Source organism: Phalacrocorax aristotelis, chromosome 3 (genome assembly GCF_949628215.1).
Source record: "Phalacrocorax aristotelis chromosome 3, bGulAri2.1, whole genome shotgun sequence".
NCBI lineage: Eukaryota > Metazoa > Chordata > Aves > Suliformes > Phalacrocoracidae > Phalacrocorax > Phalacrocorax aristotelis.
In genome coordinates this window covers 94,699,824-94,715,646 of record NC_134278.1, presented here as the reverse complement: position 1 = coordinate 94,715,646, position 15,823 = coordinate 94,699,824, and the positions used below count along the sequence as shown (strand labels likewise).

Sequence of the window (15,823 nt, the reverse complement as noted above, 5' to 3'; positions counted from 1 at the left end):
GGAGGTGCAGCCAGGGCTTTGCTCGCCTCCCACTGCTTTACCTTTAATTTGGCTTGAATGTGTAGTCCATCCCTGTTTCCTACAGTCATGTCAGCCTACCAGTGTGTGAAATTCCCACCTCTCTGCCTTCTTTGGCTCAGTCTGGCCAAAGGGCCAAGCCCCTCTTCACTTGCCCTGCATTTGAGGCCTTCTTCCCTTCCACAAACTCTTTCATTTTGTCTGATCCTGCTAATAGCAGATCCCTCCGGTTTGAGCTCTCAGTTTTGCAGCATGCTCAGCACAGCTGTGACTCCAGGCCGGGAGACCCGGCCTGGCTATTGTGATTTGAGCTGCATGGGCTGCAACATTGCCAGTTAAAATTGCCTCAGAAGATGGCCAGCATGCAAAGATAGGAGAGAGGGAGGTGCACACGCGTGGGCTTTGGCAGTGACCTGGAACAGCGTCGGCCACCTCCATGTGGTCTGAATTCCCTACACATCTCTGTGCCTTGATTTTTTTTGGAGGTACCTGGCTCTCTATCAAATACGCACAGAGATGTAAGTGGAGGTGTACCTTCTGAATTCACCAGTGTTTGGCTTTTCTGCCTGGCCTTGGGGCTGGAGGTCCAGCGCGCAAGCAGAGCTGCTGCTGTGGCTCTGTCACAGGTCCAGCAAATTCTGCTCTTTCAAGAGACGTGGGGTGAACAGAAAGGCATCCGTCTCCAATGTTTATCCTCCAGCACAGGCCAACTGGTGCAATCTGGCTCATGCCCATGTTCCCATATATCCTGCCTTGAAAGAGGTTGCTGCATCTATGCTGCAGTCTGCTGTTAAGAACAGATATTCTTAATATATATCTGTGATATTAATATATCACAGATATGTGCTATTGGCCAAACCATGCCTGCGCATTGTCCCAGAGGGTGCTGGAGGATCAGAGCAAACACTTACTAGTTAACAGCATCGAGAGTTACAAGATGGTGTTCAAACCAGTGCCCCATCTTGTTCACAGTGTAGCTCCTGTCATCCTGGTGCTGGAGACTGCTTGTAACTGCCCAGCAACATTAATCAAACCTACCAGGAGCCCAGGGCCCGTTGCAGAAATTCCCTTTCAACCTCCCTCTTCTCTTCCTCTGCAGGCTTCAGGCACAGAGACCAGCTGGAAGTGTCCCAAATGAGTGCCGAACAATGCAGATACAAAGTCGACTTCCTCCTTCACCCAGCTCCACTTCTCTTCCTCCACGGAGCAACTCACGGAGGTCCAGCTGTGCATCCCCTCGGAGCCCTGTCCTTCCTTCAAGAAACCCCAGTGCTTCCCCCAGAAGCCAGCTGCCACCTCGGAGGGAAAGTCCTTCTCCCTGCCGACAGCATAAGCCAGGGACTGCTCTTCAGCGAGTTCCTCCTTCTCCCCGACCTCAGCCCCCAGCTCAGGCCCTGGGGCCGACAGGAGATTCCCTGCCCTCTCCTGGTGTGGCCAAAAAACGACAAAGAGGAAAAACCCAGACTCAGAGTCCAGCAACCAAAGGAAAGCAGGTGTCCCTGGAAAGTAAGGCAGCTGCCAGATAATGACCTTCTTCTGCCAGCCCAACAGACTGGGTAACTTCTGCATATAGTATACACTTGAGATGCTGCAGCACAGCCTTCCATGCTGGACCCATGAGTGTATAGCAGTAGCTGTACTTCAATGCTTCACTCACACTCACCCCACACTGTCGCGATCAGCTCCCACAGGCCTGAGAGCCTCTGAGCCACGGAGCCTTCTTCAAGGGAGACTTCCAGCCCGCAGCTCACGCTTGCTAACGCACAGCACCAAGCAGTGACCCAGGCAGCCTGCCTAGTGCCTGACCCTCCTCCCTCCCCAGGCATTCCCCTCTCACTGTTAGCAATACCAGTCGCCAACACTGACCCTGGCTTTGGAAAGAGGAGCAGAGGTGACAAGAGCCAGGTCTGCTGGAGAGGAAGGCTCCTGTCCTGCAGGCAGCTCCGTCCTCTCTCCTTGCTGGGAAAACACCAGCCTTGGCCACCACCATTTACCTGAGTGTTGGCTTGCCTCCTGCCACCTGTATTAGCAAGGGATTGTCACCAGCTTAGCCAAGAGGCATGGATATGTCCTTGTGTGCTGAAATAAGAGCAGGGGCGGGGTGGGGTGGGGTGGGGGGGGTGTCTTTTCTGTCGTTTCCAGAGATGCCTCTGCAGGTGGGAATGGGAGATAGACAGATCTTGCTGGATGCTCCTACCTGCTCCAGTGTGTCCCACAGAGGCCGTCTGGCATTGCTGCTCAGCAACACTGCTGCTGTTTCAGCAGATGCCTGTGTGGTGGGTATTTAGCTGGAAGTAGGGATGTATTGGCAGCTTGCTGGGAAATCAAGAATGCTTGCTAATTGATGTAGAAGGGAGCACACTGCAGCCACTTCTGTCTGAAATACCGAACTGTGATCTGTGGAGACCACATCTCCCAACATGGGTGGTTCCTCTCAACCTGAGTGGTGTTGGTGCCACAGACCTGTAGTCCACCAAACACAGCTCCATCCTGAAGATGTGAATAGTCACTGGATGCCTTTAGCTTGGGTGCCCCTTGCACCTAAATTCCTTGTGCTTTATTGTCATGCTCTTGGTGTTTGTGAATTATGGCACTGTGGTTGAAAGTTCCCCTACACGGCAGGGTGGGAAATTATTATCCTGTAGTATACTCAAAAGCTGCTGCTTTGCAAGGAGAGGTTTGCTGGTACGCCGTGGGTACCTTGTGCATTTCTATCCGACAGTACAGTGGGTTGAGTTGTGGAGGTTGGGTTTATGTCTTTCTCTTTCTCCGTACTCAGCTCTTCCACACATTGCGTGAGAACTAACAACATGAACATAAAAGCAAGGGCTGTGCTCTTCAAGTAATATTATCAGAGCAGAAGCTTAGCACTCAGCTAGAACTAAATCAACCAACTTTTTAGCTCCCAGACTAATAAGGAAGGTTTAAAAATGAAAGCCAGGAGGACTGATACCTGTCTGAGCTTGATGAGATCTTGAAGTAGTCACAAAATTTTCCCCGCACCTCACAGGGGAAAACACTCCAGACCCAAATACTTTGGTCTTCATGCCATTGTCATGCCTAAAAAAGGCTTTGCATGAGGCAGAACAAAAATACAGCTGCTCTTTACAGCCATTCCTGCAGCTGCAACTAGCTGCAAATATTTACTATTTGCAGACAACAAAGCTTGATGGAGGAATCTGGATGGTAATAACCTTGATTCATTTGAACATAGGTACAAACAGTCACACTGATGGCCATTGAGTCCGAAGAACTCTGAAGTTGTTCACATCTACAGGAATTGTTCTGGAAAGGAGCATGAGAGCTGTGATGGGTTGGCTGGGAGCACAGGGTACTCCTTGGACATCTGAACAGGGAAATTTCTAGAAATAGGTGACAGGAATTACCTCTTTATATGACAGTCTCAGTGTTGCCAATGCTAAGAATTTATTTCACCTAGCTCAAAGTTTTTGCTGTTTTCCATTGACATTGTTCACCCTGGTAGAGTAAGAAGCGCAGCTTCTAGTCTAAGAACATGCTCTCATCTTTGCAGAGAAGCATTGGGAACTCCAAGGTCAGGTTGTGGTTTGAGGGACTGAGCCAATGTTGTCACCAAAAACAGTGGTTCCCGCAAGTTCCAGCTGCTTCGTTGCACCATCCCACCCCTTTACACTGGTGCAGCTGTTTGGTGAAGTGTCTGGAAATGCTGATCCTGCACGACACCAAGTGCTCTGGTTTGCTGGTTTGGTTTTCACCTGGTTCAGTTCATCCGTCTGGTCCAGCATTTGGTCACAAAACAGAAGTGGGGGAAGGAGAGGACAGAGAATGTGACCACTTCTGGTGGCACTATAACTTCGTGTGAGTTTGAAGTGAGGGTCAAACTACAACCTAAATATGCCCTGCATGTTTAGAAACTAGAAACAGAATAAACCCAAACACGGATTCTTTCCAGAAATATAAACTGTAATGGCACTCCTATTAATTTGTTGGGGGACTATTCATTTTAGAATGCTCAGATGGTAAGACTTTTGTCATGAAGCCTTTACCAGATGCTCCATCCAGGTCTTAGATGCACTTGCCAAAAATGACATTGAAAGAGCTTGGAAAAAGAGCTACAGGACTGTTAACAGGGTTGGCAAACCTGCCTTATCATGGGAGGCCAATAAAGCACAATCAACGTAGTTGTTCAAGAGAAAGTTTAAAGGAGAGTTTTCCATGGCCCAGCTATACCCATGTCAGGAAGGAAGCTCCAGGGCAGAGATCTTCTGTCTGGCACATGAAAGCAGGGAAGACAGAGTAGCCAAGAATGGCAGATGAAGAAATCAGGCAGGCTTTTAGTCATGAAGCAACTGTCCAGTGAGAACTTTCACAGGAATGTGGGGACTTTTTCTTATTAAAAGATTTTCTGAGAAACCTGTCTTCTAAGAGGTCTTCCTACCACAACCCAATCAAAAGTAGCAGGCAAGATGCTGGCAACACCAAGATATCATCTCTGTGGTGCAGTAGGTTCCTGGCCATGCCAAAGCTATCACATGTTGGAGAACCACCAGAGAGGTCCTGGAGGTTTCAGAAAGCCAGTGAAAGATTTCCTGCACAGAAAATAACAGCCATTCCCAGTGTTGTTTGACAGGGCTGGGCTGAGGGTGCAGCTGGGTCCACAGAGTTCTGGGACTGGCATGAGTTGTCTCTCCTTGTGGTTGTGCTACCAGCCTCCCTGCCCCGGCACAGCCCCAGTTCCCAGCTGTCCCTGGCGTGGAGCAGAGCAGGAGAGTGCCTCACCAGCACAGTGCTCCCCTAGTCATTTTGGATGAGAGAGGGCTGCACCATCAGGTGCGATGGCAGTGGAAGTTGGCTGACTGCAGCAATGCTTTCTCCCCAGACAGCCTGCGCAGGAGCTGCCAGGAGCTGTCACTGAAAGGTTTCTAAGGGTTGTTCCTGCAAGGCTTGACTGTCCCCATGTATCCCACAGGTTTGGGTCTCTGGGCCTGCTCCCCTTCCCAGTGGCAAGTGATGCTGTGATATTGGTTGAATGTCACATTGCCTCTTTCATGCTTTCACTGAAGTTATTTTTACAGGAGATTCAGTGCTGGGCTCTTCCAGCCAAGTGGATATCAAGAATTTGCTAACAAGAGGTGGTCCTCAGAGCTGCATTTTGCCAGCAGAGCCAGTCACAAGGTGCTGCCTGGCCCAGGCATACTCGTAAGCCCCCTGTGAGCAGCCCATGTGCTGCAGAAGATGATGCCTTGATCCCTCTTTCAGGTGTCAGCAGAGGGACTCGGGAAAGCCCCTGCCATGTGGGTGCTGCTCTGGTTCTCCTCCCTGTCTCTGATTTTCAAGGTTCTGCCCTTCAATTGCCATGGTGAGTGTGACCCCAGGGCCACAGGCGTGCTCAGCATAGCTCCATCTGCAGAGGTGTACACCCTGGTTGCAGAAGTTCCCATTCTTCTTGTGTGTCTCTCTGGAGGGGTTTTCTGGCATGTAGGTGAACCAACAGTGATGCTCTTTAGTGCTACTGTGACACAGATCTGCAAAAGGGTCAACAACTCCTCTGGGTCCTCTCATCCTCTCTTCTTCCTCTATCCTGCAGGGAAGCTGGAAGGGCACCTGCCATAGTTGGAGCAAATGGGAGATCATGTTTGGGGACAGGAGGGGATGAGGCCTGTGACATTAGGGAGAGGTTAGGTGGTTGAGGGATGCCAGATGATCCAGTCTGACATCGCAGGACATGGTGGGCTGCCACATCCCAGAAAGGCAGGAGAGGGAAGACCCTGCTGTTCTCTGCCATGAAACATTGTGTGCAAGCTCTGTCAAGCCTCAAGGACATACATGGCTGCTCAAACAGGTTGGTGTGTGGTTGCGTCCTTGCTTCACTGCAAAGAAGAGAAGATTGGAATGAGGACTGAGCTGAACAGAACAGAGGAAATGGCTAGGAAGAATAAAGGAAAACTGGGGCCAGGGGAGGAGAAGTAGGCTTCCTAGTGCTTTCCCACATTTGCAGGAATTTCTGGGAACAGCCTGACACTATGTGTCCTCATATATCCCCATGTATCCATCAGAATACATGTCCGCATTGGTGTCTTGGCTGCAGGGTCTGTCCTGGCCAGCTGCAGATAGTTGTGCCTCTGTGTATTTTGGGGGCACTCCTGGGACAGGCTGCCACCATGCCTGTGTCTGTGCATGCATGTGCATGGGTGGTAGGAACAGACGGGACTTTTTCAGGGGAGCATTGTGGTGTCCTGTGTGTGTTGGGAGCCTAAGTGTCTTTGGGACTGCCTGGTATCATGAGATGAAGCAAATACTTTGCTGAGCTTCTTCACTTTGCTGAGGTCTGTGAAGTTCCACCTGCTTCCTTATTTGCCAACTGAGAAGATGGCACTCTGGCTGTAAAAATGAGTCAATGGCTACTGTCTGGCCAGGAGATATTTGCAAAGAAACAGGGATATGGGGGGGATGTGCCAAGTGGCAAATCTGAAACACAGTTCTCAGTACTAAGCCAGTGTGACGACAGGTTTCTGCTCGTAGCAGAAAGCAAAAGGACCGATGGCACCAGTCAGACTAATGCCACGGAGGGGCTGGAACACATGGATGGAGCTGCTTAACTTATTCGTCTGGTTGGCAGCACAATACTTTTGCTTGTCTTAGTGCAAAAGGTGTTTCCATAGCAGACCTCTCTTGAGTCGTTGTGCTTGGAATCTGTGAGAGGCAGGAGAATTTTGCTTGCCCCTTCTAAGTAAAGAATATTATAATATATATAAAATTATAACAATATAATATAAGTAGTGCCCATTATATATAGTGGCTAAAGGTTGAAAAGGATCCTGCTACCTTCAAAGAAGTGCCCTGCTGCTATGTGACTTCTGATGTGTGCAGGACTGACTGCTGTGTGCAGTGGATGCAGATGGAGGAACAGGGTACCGCTCTACCAAAGCGCCTGTGAGCTGTGAGGCTCCACTCACCCGAGCATGAACCAGGGGCAAAACACCCCAGCTTGGACGGTTGGCAGCCGTCATGCTTGCCATCAGAGCTGTAATAGCTGGTGGACTGCCGCACATCTTTGTGTGGCATGGATCGGGGTCTGGAGAGTCCCTGTTCACATGGCTGCCCGTGACGAACACAAGCATGGTTTGTTTGCTAGTGAAATGCTTCATTCCAAAGCAAGTTGTGTTGGGGCAAGAAAATCTTTGATATTTCTGCTTTCCAATGAAGAGGTATTTTCTCAGTGTAGATCCTCTGTAAGAAGATGGCTAAGTATCTACTGATAGCCTGACTGGCTCCAGTAGCAGCGCGATGGTCCCTTAGCACACTTCTTTCTTCCCTGTATAGTTTACTGACCCATGGCATGATCCCACCACTATTCCCTGTGTGCAGACACCAATGCCCACCTAAGGCCTTGCCCCTCACATCAATCAACTGCAGTTAAATTAACTTTGTGAACACAGTAAAAGCCCCATTGTGTACATGAGTTTGGTTTCAAATGAATTTCTTCTGGCTTAACTGAAACATGCCCCTGCTCCAGCAGTGCTAGGCTGGTTTCACAAAGCACACAGGGACCACTTGGGAGTTTGCAACCACTTTTGATTCCATCTGTTTGCCAGCTACTCCGACATGTGCACGTGAGGGAGATAGCTTGAGCTCCTGTTCAGGCCGTCCCCTCTTGTGGTGTGTGCCTGTGCCACTGATACTGAGTGGGTGCCAATGGGCTCCCAAGGTCCTCTGCAGAACCCTGAATGGTTGTTTTGCTCTTCCTCAGCCTGTAGCTGCACTCCAAGGGGCTGGGACCGTAGTAACAGCAGAACCAGCTGACGTCAAGACAGGTTGGCAGCATCTCCATGAGCATCGGGGTTTGTATCTCTGTGAGGCCAGAGAATAGCCATGGTGAGCCATGATCCTAAGCTCATCCAGGGTCCCTTGAAATGACAGTGATTTGTATGCCATAACTCTCCTGTCCCCTCATTCCTAATATACCTCTTCTAGAAAATCTTGTCTTCAAAGTCACTGTGTATTCCCTGCAGGTCAGTCCCTCTCTGGCTGGGGGCTTGAAGCCCTCCTGGATTTCTGCAAAGCTTGAGGCAGACTTGGCCGCCAACCTATGCAGCAGGCCCTGCGCCATGCAGAATGGTGCTCTGGGTTATAAGGAGGAACATTATGCCATTTATTTCTGGAACTGCAAGTGTCTGGAAAGCAGGTTTGAAGTATGCTTGATGCCCTCTGTGCTAAAAGGAGGAAGGGAGCTACCACAGCAAATCCGGAGGTGGGTTCCTGGTAGGGACCAAGGTGAGAACTCCTCCTGCTCTTAGCTCCTAAACCAGAGGGGGCTGCAGGGGTGAGATCTCTGCTTTGGCAAGGGTACTGCTGGGCTGGTATCAGCATGGGGCTTGCCAGTAGCTGCTCTGCCTCTGGCTTGCCTCATATTGCCTCTGCCCTGAGTGCAAGGAGGTCTGACACAGGGTCGCTGGGGAGGCAGGGGCTGACATTCACTCAGCACTTGGGTAAATGGCTGCTGGGGTGCAAGGCACAGGCTCTCGGACCATCGCCTACGGATGGTGTGATGAGCTCTGCAGGACGTGGGGGTTTAGGCGAGGAGTCCAGGTGTAAAAGTGCATGTGAAAACCAGTGTCGGCGACACTGCTGTGTGATGGGACCTGGGCTGCTTCTTCTCCAGACAGGAATTGGAGCTGGAAACGTGGATAATTTTGTATATCTCCTTTTAACACAATAGCACGTGACTCTACACTCAGACATTGTATCTGGCGCACCGACATTGTTTTCTTTCGCCTCTGGCACAGTCTGACAGCGAAGTCTTTTGGCCTGGAGACAGGACTTCTGCTCCTTGGTACTGCCTACCTGGAAATGCGACTGCATCCCAAGGCTAAATCTCTCTACGTATCTTCTTTGCATTCTTTAGGAAAGCAGCTGGAGAATGTTTACACACTGCAAACAGAATGTATGACTCCGACTGAGGAACCACAATCCGGTTCAACTGCATGGCAAATTTCTTGGCCATAAAATCTGGCATGCATCACAGAGGCCCTGTCTGTGTACAGATCCACATGGCATTTGTCATAACTTCAGATCACATCTTTAAAAAAAATAAATTATGCCATTTCTTGTTCATATCAGACACAGTTGTCATTAGCTTTGTTATTAAAAGGGGATTCTTGATCATGCCATTAAAAGCCTGTCTACTTTTCATTGGTGTCTTCTCCCATTTATTGGTGTTGCCACATGTGAAGCAGAAACACCACCTGAACTGCTGGCAAGGGGCCTTGTCTACGATTATGCTTGGGTTTAATTCCAGCTGCGTGGCAGCTGTGGCCCCTGTTCCTCCTCTGAAACCTCCTGCAGAGCTGTGCCCCAGGTTGCCATAAAAACTCCCCACAAGGTGCATTATTTTTTCCCATATCATGACAACTCATTTGGCTGCAACCAACCCCAAAACACATGCTGGGAAGGACCAGGAGCATTCCCTTGTTTCAATATGAGCATCAACAATGCAGCTCCTGCCTTGTGCGTGTAAACAGGAATGCAAAAGCTCAGAGCTGTCTGATTTTCTGGTAGCCATTTCCTATGCCACAGTGGTAATGCTGGCTCTTCTCTTGTGGCTTGTGACTCAAGCAAGCACGCAAGGTCAGAGGAACAGCTTGGAAGAATGCACCAGAGCAGGGCTGTTGGTATTTCTGCAAGCGTTTCTGCATCATAAAGACGTTCCTTCACCATGAATCTTGTTCACAACCACACTGCAGGCAGCAGGCTTAGCTATCTGCTTCCAAAACACCATCTGTCAGAGAGCAAAGCCCACTTTTTTAACAAAAAAAAAGGTGCTTTTAGGGTAAAAGCCTAGATGCCACAGCTAAGTAACATTTGTGCAGTGGTTTGCAGGACCCACACCTGGCTGGTCCATGCAGTCCATCTGGGACCTGCCTGGGGGCAGGACTTCACCGAACTCCAGAGCTGGCCAGGGCCAGTGTTTTACACAACTGGATTCTTGCTCTTCTGCTTTAAATGATCTTCCCAATTCGGGCACCACTGGGATCATTACAATATTTCATTGGCCCCTCTGTGCTGAGACCAGCCAGCTGGTGCTGCAGTCGGACCTTCACGTTAATATGCTGGAAGTGGAGCAGAAGCAAACCAGTAGATTGGCACAGTTTGACTTTTAACACCCTCTGACAGTCTGATATTTAAGCTGAGGACAGCTCCTACAACACTCGTCTCACCATGTGCAAGTTGCCTAGTGGCTATTGTGCACCGACCACATCCAGGTATGTGTAGTACAGTTTCTTACCTAGGTTTGGGAAGGGGTGGTGGAAGAGGGAACAGGGCAGCTATGAAGGACCATTTTTATCAACTGGTAAGTTCATACCCCTTCACCACCTTCACTTGGGCACCTTTACTGAGCACTCTGCAGGCAGGATTAGACACAGCTTGCAAGCAGAGAGCTGTCCTTTGTAGCCTGATGCAGGCAGTACAGGGCTCAAACGTGTCAGTTGGCCAAACACTCATAAACTCACGGCCACCTTGCAGGTACACAGCAGATGTCTGTCTGGTGGCAAATGGGTGTCAGCTTCCGTGGTGCCCTGACGCAGGGTCATTCTCCTGTTGCTCAGTTGCCATCTCAGTTTCTCTACTGGTTTTTTTTGAGGGTTTTGTCTGTGAGTCCTTGTGCTGCTCAGTGTCACGATCTTAACAATTTTACTTTTGCTTGTCTTTTTAGTTTTCCTCTCTGGCACTTCTTTAGCTCATGGACTCTCTCACAATGGTCTTGCCCACAACCTAGAGATATTCTCATTAAACTCAAACCAGGGTTTGGCATCAAATCTGGTCCTTGGCTCCCAGAAGCCTGAACCCTGGACTGACGGGTTTGAGTTGAGCTAGCAAAAATCAGAGCTAATACACCAGTAAATACAAAGGCATTTACACATCCTGTCTCCACGGAATGGGACATGAATCTTGCTACAACCATCTGTTGAATTTCCTTTGAGCCACCTTGTGTCTGATTCAGATCACCTTGTGTGTAGCTGTGCCTGCGTCTCTATGCACGTGATCCTGTTAATGTGATCCAGACTAGCATACTTCACATGGAGCTTCACAGACTGGATTTCTCTGCTCAGCTGTGTAAAGTTCCCCGTCTTGTCTTAAATGTATTTACAGCTAACCGGACTAGAGTTTCAGAGGGATGGAAATCAAGGGATGGCACACAGTACGGGAAAGGACACAATCAGGCAAAGTTCAAATATTGACCATTTGGCCATTATCCAAGGATTTGGGAGGAAGTAGTGGTAAGAAAGAAGAATGCTTGGGAGAAATTCACAAATCCTGCTGGAGTAGGAGTAGGACCCAAATATTCTTGGATGTAACACCTGGTAGCTGTGATAGCATGGAGGTGATAATTTCCTGCAGGAAGAGGCATTGCTATTTCATGTGCTAGATTTAGACCAGTTGTTGTGATTCTGTCCCAAGAGTTTTACAATTCAGACTATATGTCAAAAGACAGGTTTTAATTCTAAGAACACAGTGAGTTCTTAGCATTGGTGAGTTTGAAGGGATTTAGAGCTGAAGAACTTAAGGATGGAATCACATGTAGTAGAGGAACAAAGACTATCAGGAGTTAATATTTGGAGATAAGAGAGAAATCGCCCCAGGCAAAGCTCCCTAGATGATTATATCTGAACATGATGCAAAGGACTTGAATGCTTTGAAGTGGATCTCTTGGTGCCTTTTCCCTCAGGTGACCAGGCCAACATGAAAAGGACTTTGCACCTCTAGAACATCATTGCACCCCGAAAAGGAACTAAAAGAAGGAAACTGAGAGCTGCCAGATAAGGAAGCATAACAGTTAAAGTGTTTATAAACAGCTTTCCATCCAGCTCACTGTGTGGTGAGGTCTTTCTTTTCATTGTCGCTGTCACCAGTATTTTCAAAGCGCTCCCTGGCTTGCAGCCAACTATCTACAGTACACCCAAGTCCTGTGAAAATGTCTCTTTAGGTCTCCTCTTGGATCCAGGAGCATGGCTGGTGTCTGCTCACTGATCTCTGCTGATGCTTCAGGCTCCAGCTGACAGGGACTCTCCCTCCCTGCCCACGCACCAGCACAGGTCACCCCCAGGCAGGCTCAGCTGCTCTTACAAACAGTGCTCCCAGGAAACTCTCTCCCCATAGAGTCCCACTTGGTGACCCCTGAGGCATAAGGAGTGAGAATGAGGCTGACAGCATGTGTCTTGGCAGTTGTGCCACGATTTCCGTTTCATTAACACGTATCATAAAAGACACGGTAAACGCAATCCAATAAATAAAGCAGATTTACTCATTGCTACAAAAAGTGAGAAATCAAGTCCATCAGCCACTGATACGGATTGCAGAGATCAAGTGGTGCAGAAATAAAGCAAGCAGAGTCAAAAGAATTGGATTTTGCAGAGAACAAATAGTAAAATTATATTCAGCTCCATGAATAAATAAAAAAGAGCAACAAAAAAAGAGGCCCAGGCAGGAATAAGTGTGGCTGCTAGCCAGTGAAGATTGTTAGGTATTAAAAATAATCTAAATGTGGTTCAAATCACTGGTTAAAATGGTGTTTATGATGCATTAATATGCCCAAGGCAGCAGCAAGAGGAGATGGGGAGGACACGAAATTAAAATTCACTTTGTCCTAATTTCATGACTGTGGTTGGGACTGAAATACCTTTCTGAAGCTTTTGAGTACATGTTAAAATATCTCAACTCACATCATCATGGCCTCACACACCAAATGAGTGCTTTGTCTGAGATTTCAGATGATAAAAACCCTGCAGGGTTAGAATATTATTTGTACCAGTCAATGTGATTTTCTGGAAGTTGGCTTTGTTAGGCAAACATGGTGGCTTCTTTTTTTTTTACATTGCATAGCTAATCATATACAGCATTTGACTAAACATCCCACAACACACTATGTCCACATTTATACATTGAGCTGCATAGTTCACAGGTGAGAGCTGCCAACCCCCCTGAGCCCCAGGACACAACTAAACCAAGCTGGGATAAAGTAGCCCATAGCAATCCAATTACGGAGCAACGAGGAGCAGCAGAAAGCTTAGTCTCCTTTGATTACACCAATCTGACAGGAGAACACTGTCAGCTCCTCTCAGCTTTAAAGAGCTGCAAAAAATTAGTGAGAGTGAAGAAAATAATAAAAAATAAGTGCTCCCTTGGAAAGATGTTCCTGTGATGGCAGATTTTATTCTTTCTCCTATAGCCACAAGAAAGCACAATTGACTCTAGTGCAGAATCTAAATCCATAGAAAGAAACACTGGGATATAAGAAGCTCCTTAAAGTCCGTGTCAGGAATAGGCAGATGAAAATTAAAGATGAGCAGCATCAGCTGGGAAATTAAGTATTTGAGAACCTCATGGACTAGCTGTTAGCAGGAGAGGTTTCATTACTCTCCCCTTGGTGGTGAAATGAGAGGTCCTGTGGAAGGTGTGTTTGTCAGATGCAAGGTGCTGGGTACAGTCTTGGCTCTCAGTGCTCTGCCTTTGTCAAATGAAAAAGCAAGTGGAGAAAGAAACTAAACCAGCTGCTCTTACTGAAACAGTTTCAGGAAATATGAAAAGACATGTTTGTAGGAGGAGGTGATATTTTTTCTTGCACCAACTGATACAGCTGGAAAAACCAAAGAGGCTTTTGGGCACAGAGATCTTTCTTCTGCAGACTGATGCAGCCACCTCGAGATATTTCAAGACAAGAAAAGCCCCAGTGCAGACAAGGCAAGCCACAGAAATGCCTCAGCACTGTAGGGGAAGCCTGCACTGCAAGGAACTGCAGCTCCTGCTTGTTATTCCTGGCCTTGCCTTCATCTACCTTCAAATGTCAGAGGGTAGCTGCAATGGACTCTAAACGGAGCTCTGGAGTTAACTAGACCCAAGGACCACTAACATGAGAAAGGGTCCTTCAAGCCTGTCGCTTCAAGGAAGCTGCTAAAATGTGTCTGGTTGGCACCTAGAGACTGGCAGACACTTACTGCATCTACACAGGTTTCATTACTTACAAAAAAGCTCAAAGAGAAAGAAAATAATGCAAATGAGTCCAGCTGTTTAAATGCACCAATTCATATTTAAAAGACAATGAGGTAAAGCCTCAGGTTTAAAATAACAGGCTAAACTAGTCCAATACCTTGTGGTATAATGTTCATAGGCTCGTAGGATAATTCAAGCTGGAAGAGACCTCAAGACGTCTCTAGTCCAAGCCCCTGCTCAGAGCAGGGTCAGTGCTGGGGTCCCACCAGGTTGCTCAGTGGACTGGGGGGAGGCTGCACGTGTGACTCCCAGCCTCTGAGGCTGGGGTGGAGATGCAGAGCACAACAGCGGCTGAGGAGTTCATCCTACACTGGAAGCAAACCAAACAAGCCAACCTGCCAGGGCCCGTCTCACAGCTGCCTGTGGGGAACGCTGACTGAAACGGAGCCATCGCTGCAGACCCAGATCCATCACCATGAGTCCTGTAAATGCATGGACTGATGAGGCTGAGGCAAGTTTTTCTTTGGTATCAAGAGGCCACCAAGCTCTAATTTCAGCAACAAATAGCAAAAAAAAAAAGATATCCCAGCTGCATGAGGTGCAGACCCAAGGCAACAACTCTCCACTCAGGTAAGGCTGTTGACAGGAAGGAGTCCAGCAAGAGCTGCCTGTTGGTGAGCACGCCTGCAACAGACAGGCTGGGCATGGTGCAGGCAGCTAACAATCTTCCCTGCTTCGCCGCCACCTCTGCAACCCCAGCGACTGCTTAAGGGGATGCCTTGTGAGCAGGCGGACACCTTGCTCGTGAGGGCAGGAAGAACATTTTGGAACAGCCAGCATTACCAAGGAAGGGCCACAGAGTGTCTTGCACCAGAGAGCTCCCTATAGCCACATTCTCTGACATACTCTCAATGCCATGTGCAGGACAGATGGACAGGCAGACTGACAGGGGATGTAAAGTTTTAATGCATGGCTCAGAAGATGCGGTGCAAAAAGAGACGAATTAAGGAACTTCAGAAATTTGTGTACTGGGATGAACCAATATAAAGACATGAATGGCATGGCAGCAATTACATACATGATATCACATGACATTACCCTCAGCAGTTACATACAGGACAATACAACCTGTCTGCAGGCATAAAAAATTACCTAAAACCAAAATTATTTTGGAATTTTAACCCAAACCATAGATGCAAATTGCAAGCTGTCAGTAAGCATCCAGTTTGGGACAATGCATCTAATAGGAGCAATAGGGCACAAAAAATGCATCCTCAAACAAGGAGCAGGTTGGAGGCAAGAAGACCATCTGGAAAGTAATTCTAGATAAATACCCTGTTTCTACACTCTTTCCCAGGCTCCTTGGTAATGTTGGAGGTGGAGTATTGGGTGAGTTTCTTATTGATTCAAGGGGTTGAAGCTTAAGTCAGTTCCTGTATTGCTGAAACTGCAAAGTGCGGAGGATCCCTACTCAAACACAGGGCAGAAAAACCAAAACTGAAGTCTTGATCACCAGAGATAGGAGCTAGGGGATGCTTAGGTTTAAATGAGAAAGTTGGTGGAAGGAAGGTAATTAGTGGAAGAAGGTGATCGGTCCAGGAAGGTGGAGCAGTTCCAATGCTGGAGGTCTGGTGCTGGTGAAAGCAGCTTCCCTGGACACTCTGCAGCTTTTCCTTAGTCCTTTTGGGGAGGAACCTGTTGGGAATGGCCTGGAAGCAGGAGGGAGAGCAGGACGGAGCTGTGGAGCTGCTGGGTTGTGATGAGCACACAGCCACGTGGGCAGAGAAATACCGACAGGGCGAGTGTTAGACCTCGCTTCACGCACTCAGTAATTACC

General features: G+C 48.2%; 1 protein-coding gene across 3 annotated transcripts in view; it reads left to right on the top strand.

The window, feature by feature from the left end:
* Positions 1-9,189, top strand: part of TTBK1 (tau tubulin kinase 1) — a 116,738-nt gene extending 107,549 nt beyond the window's left edge. For all 3 annotated transcript variants that reach the window (XM_075088569.1, XM_075088570.1, XM_075088571.1), the window contains one exon: positions 1,118-9,189. In XM_075088569.1, the coding sequence (XP_074944670.1) occupies positions 1,118-1,544 (427 nt within the window). In that variant the 3' untranslated portion in view covers positions 1,545-9,189. The remainder of the gene's footprint in view (positions 1-1,117) is intronic.
* The last annotated feature ends 6,634 nt before the right edge of the window (positions 9,190-15,823 follow it).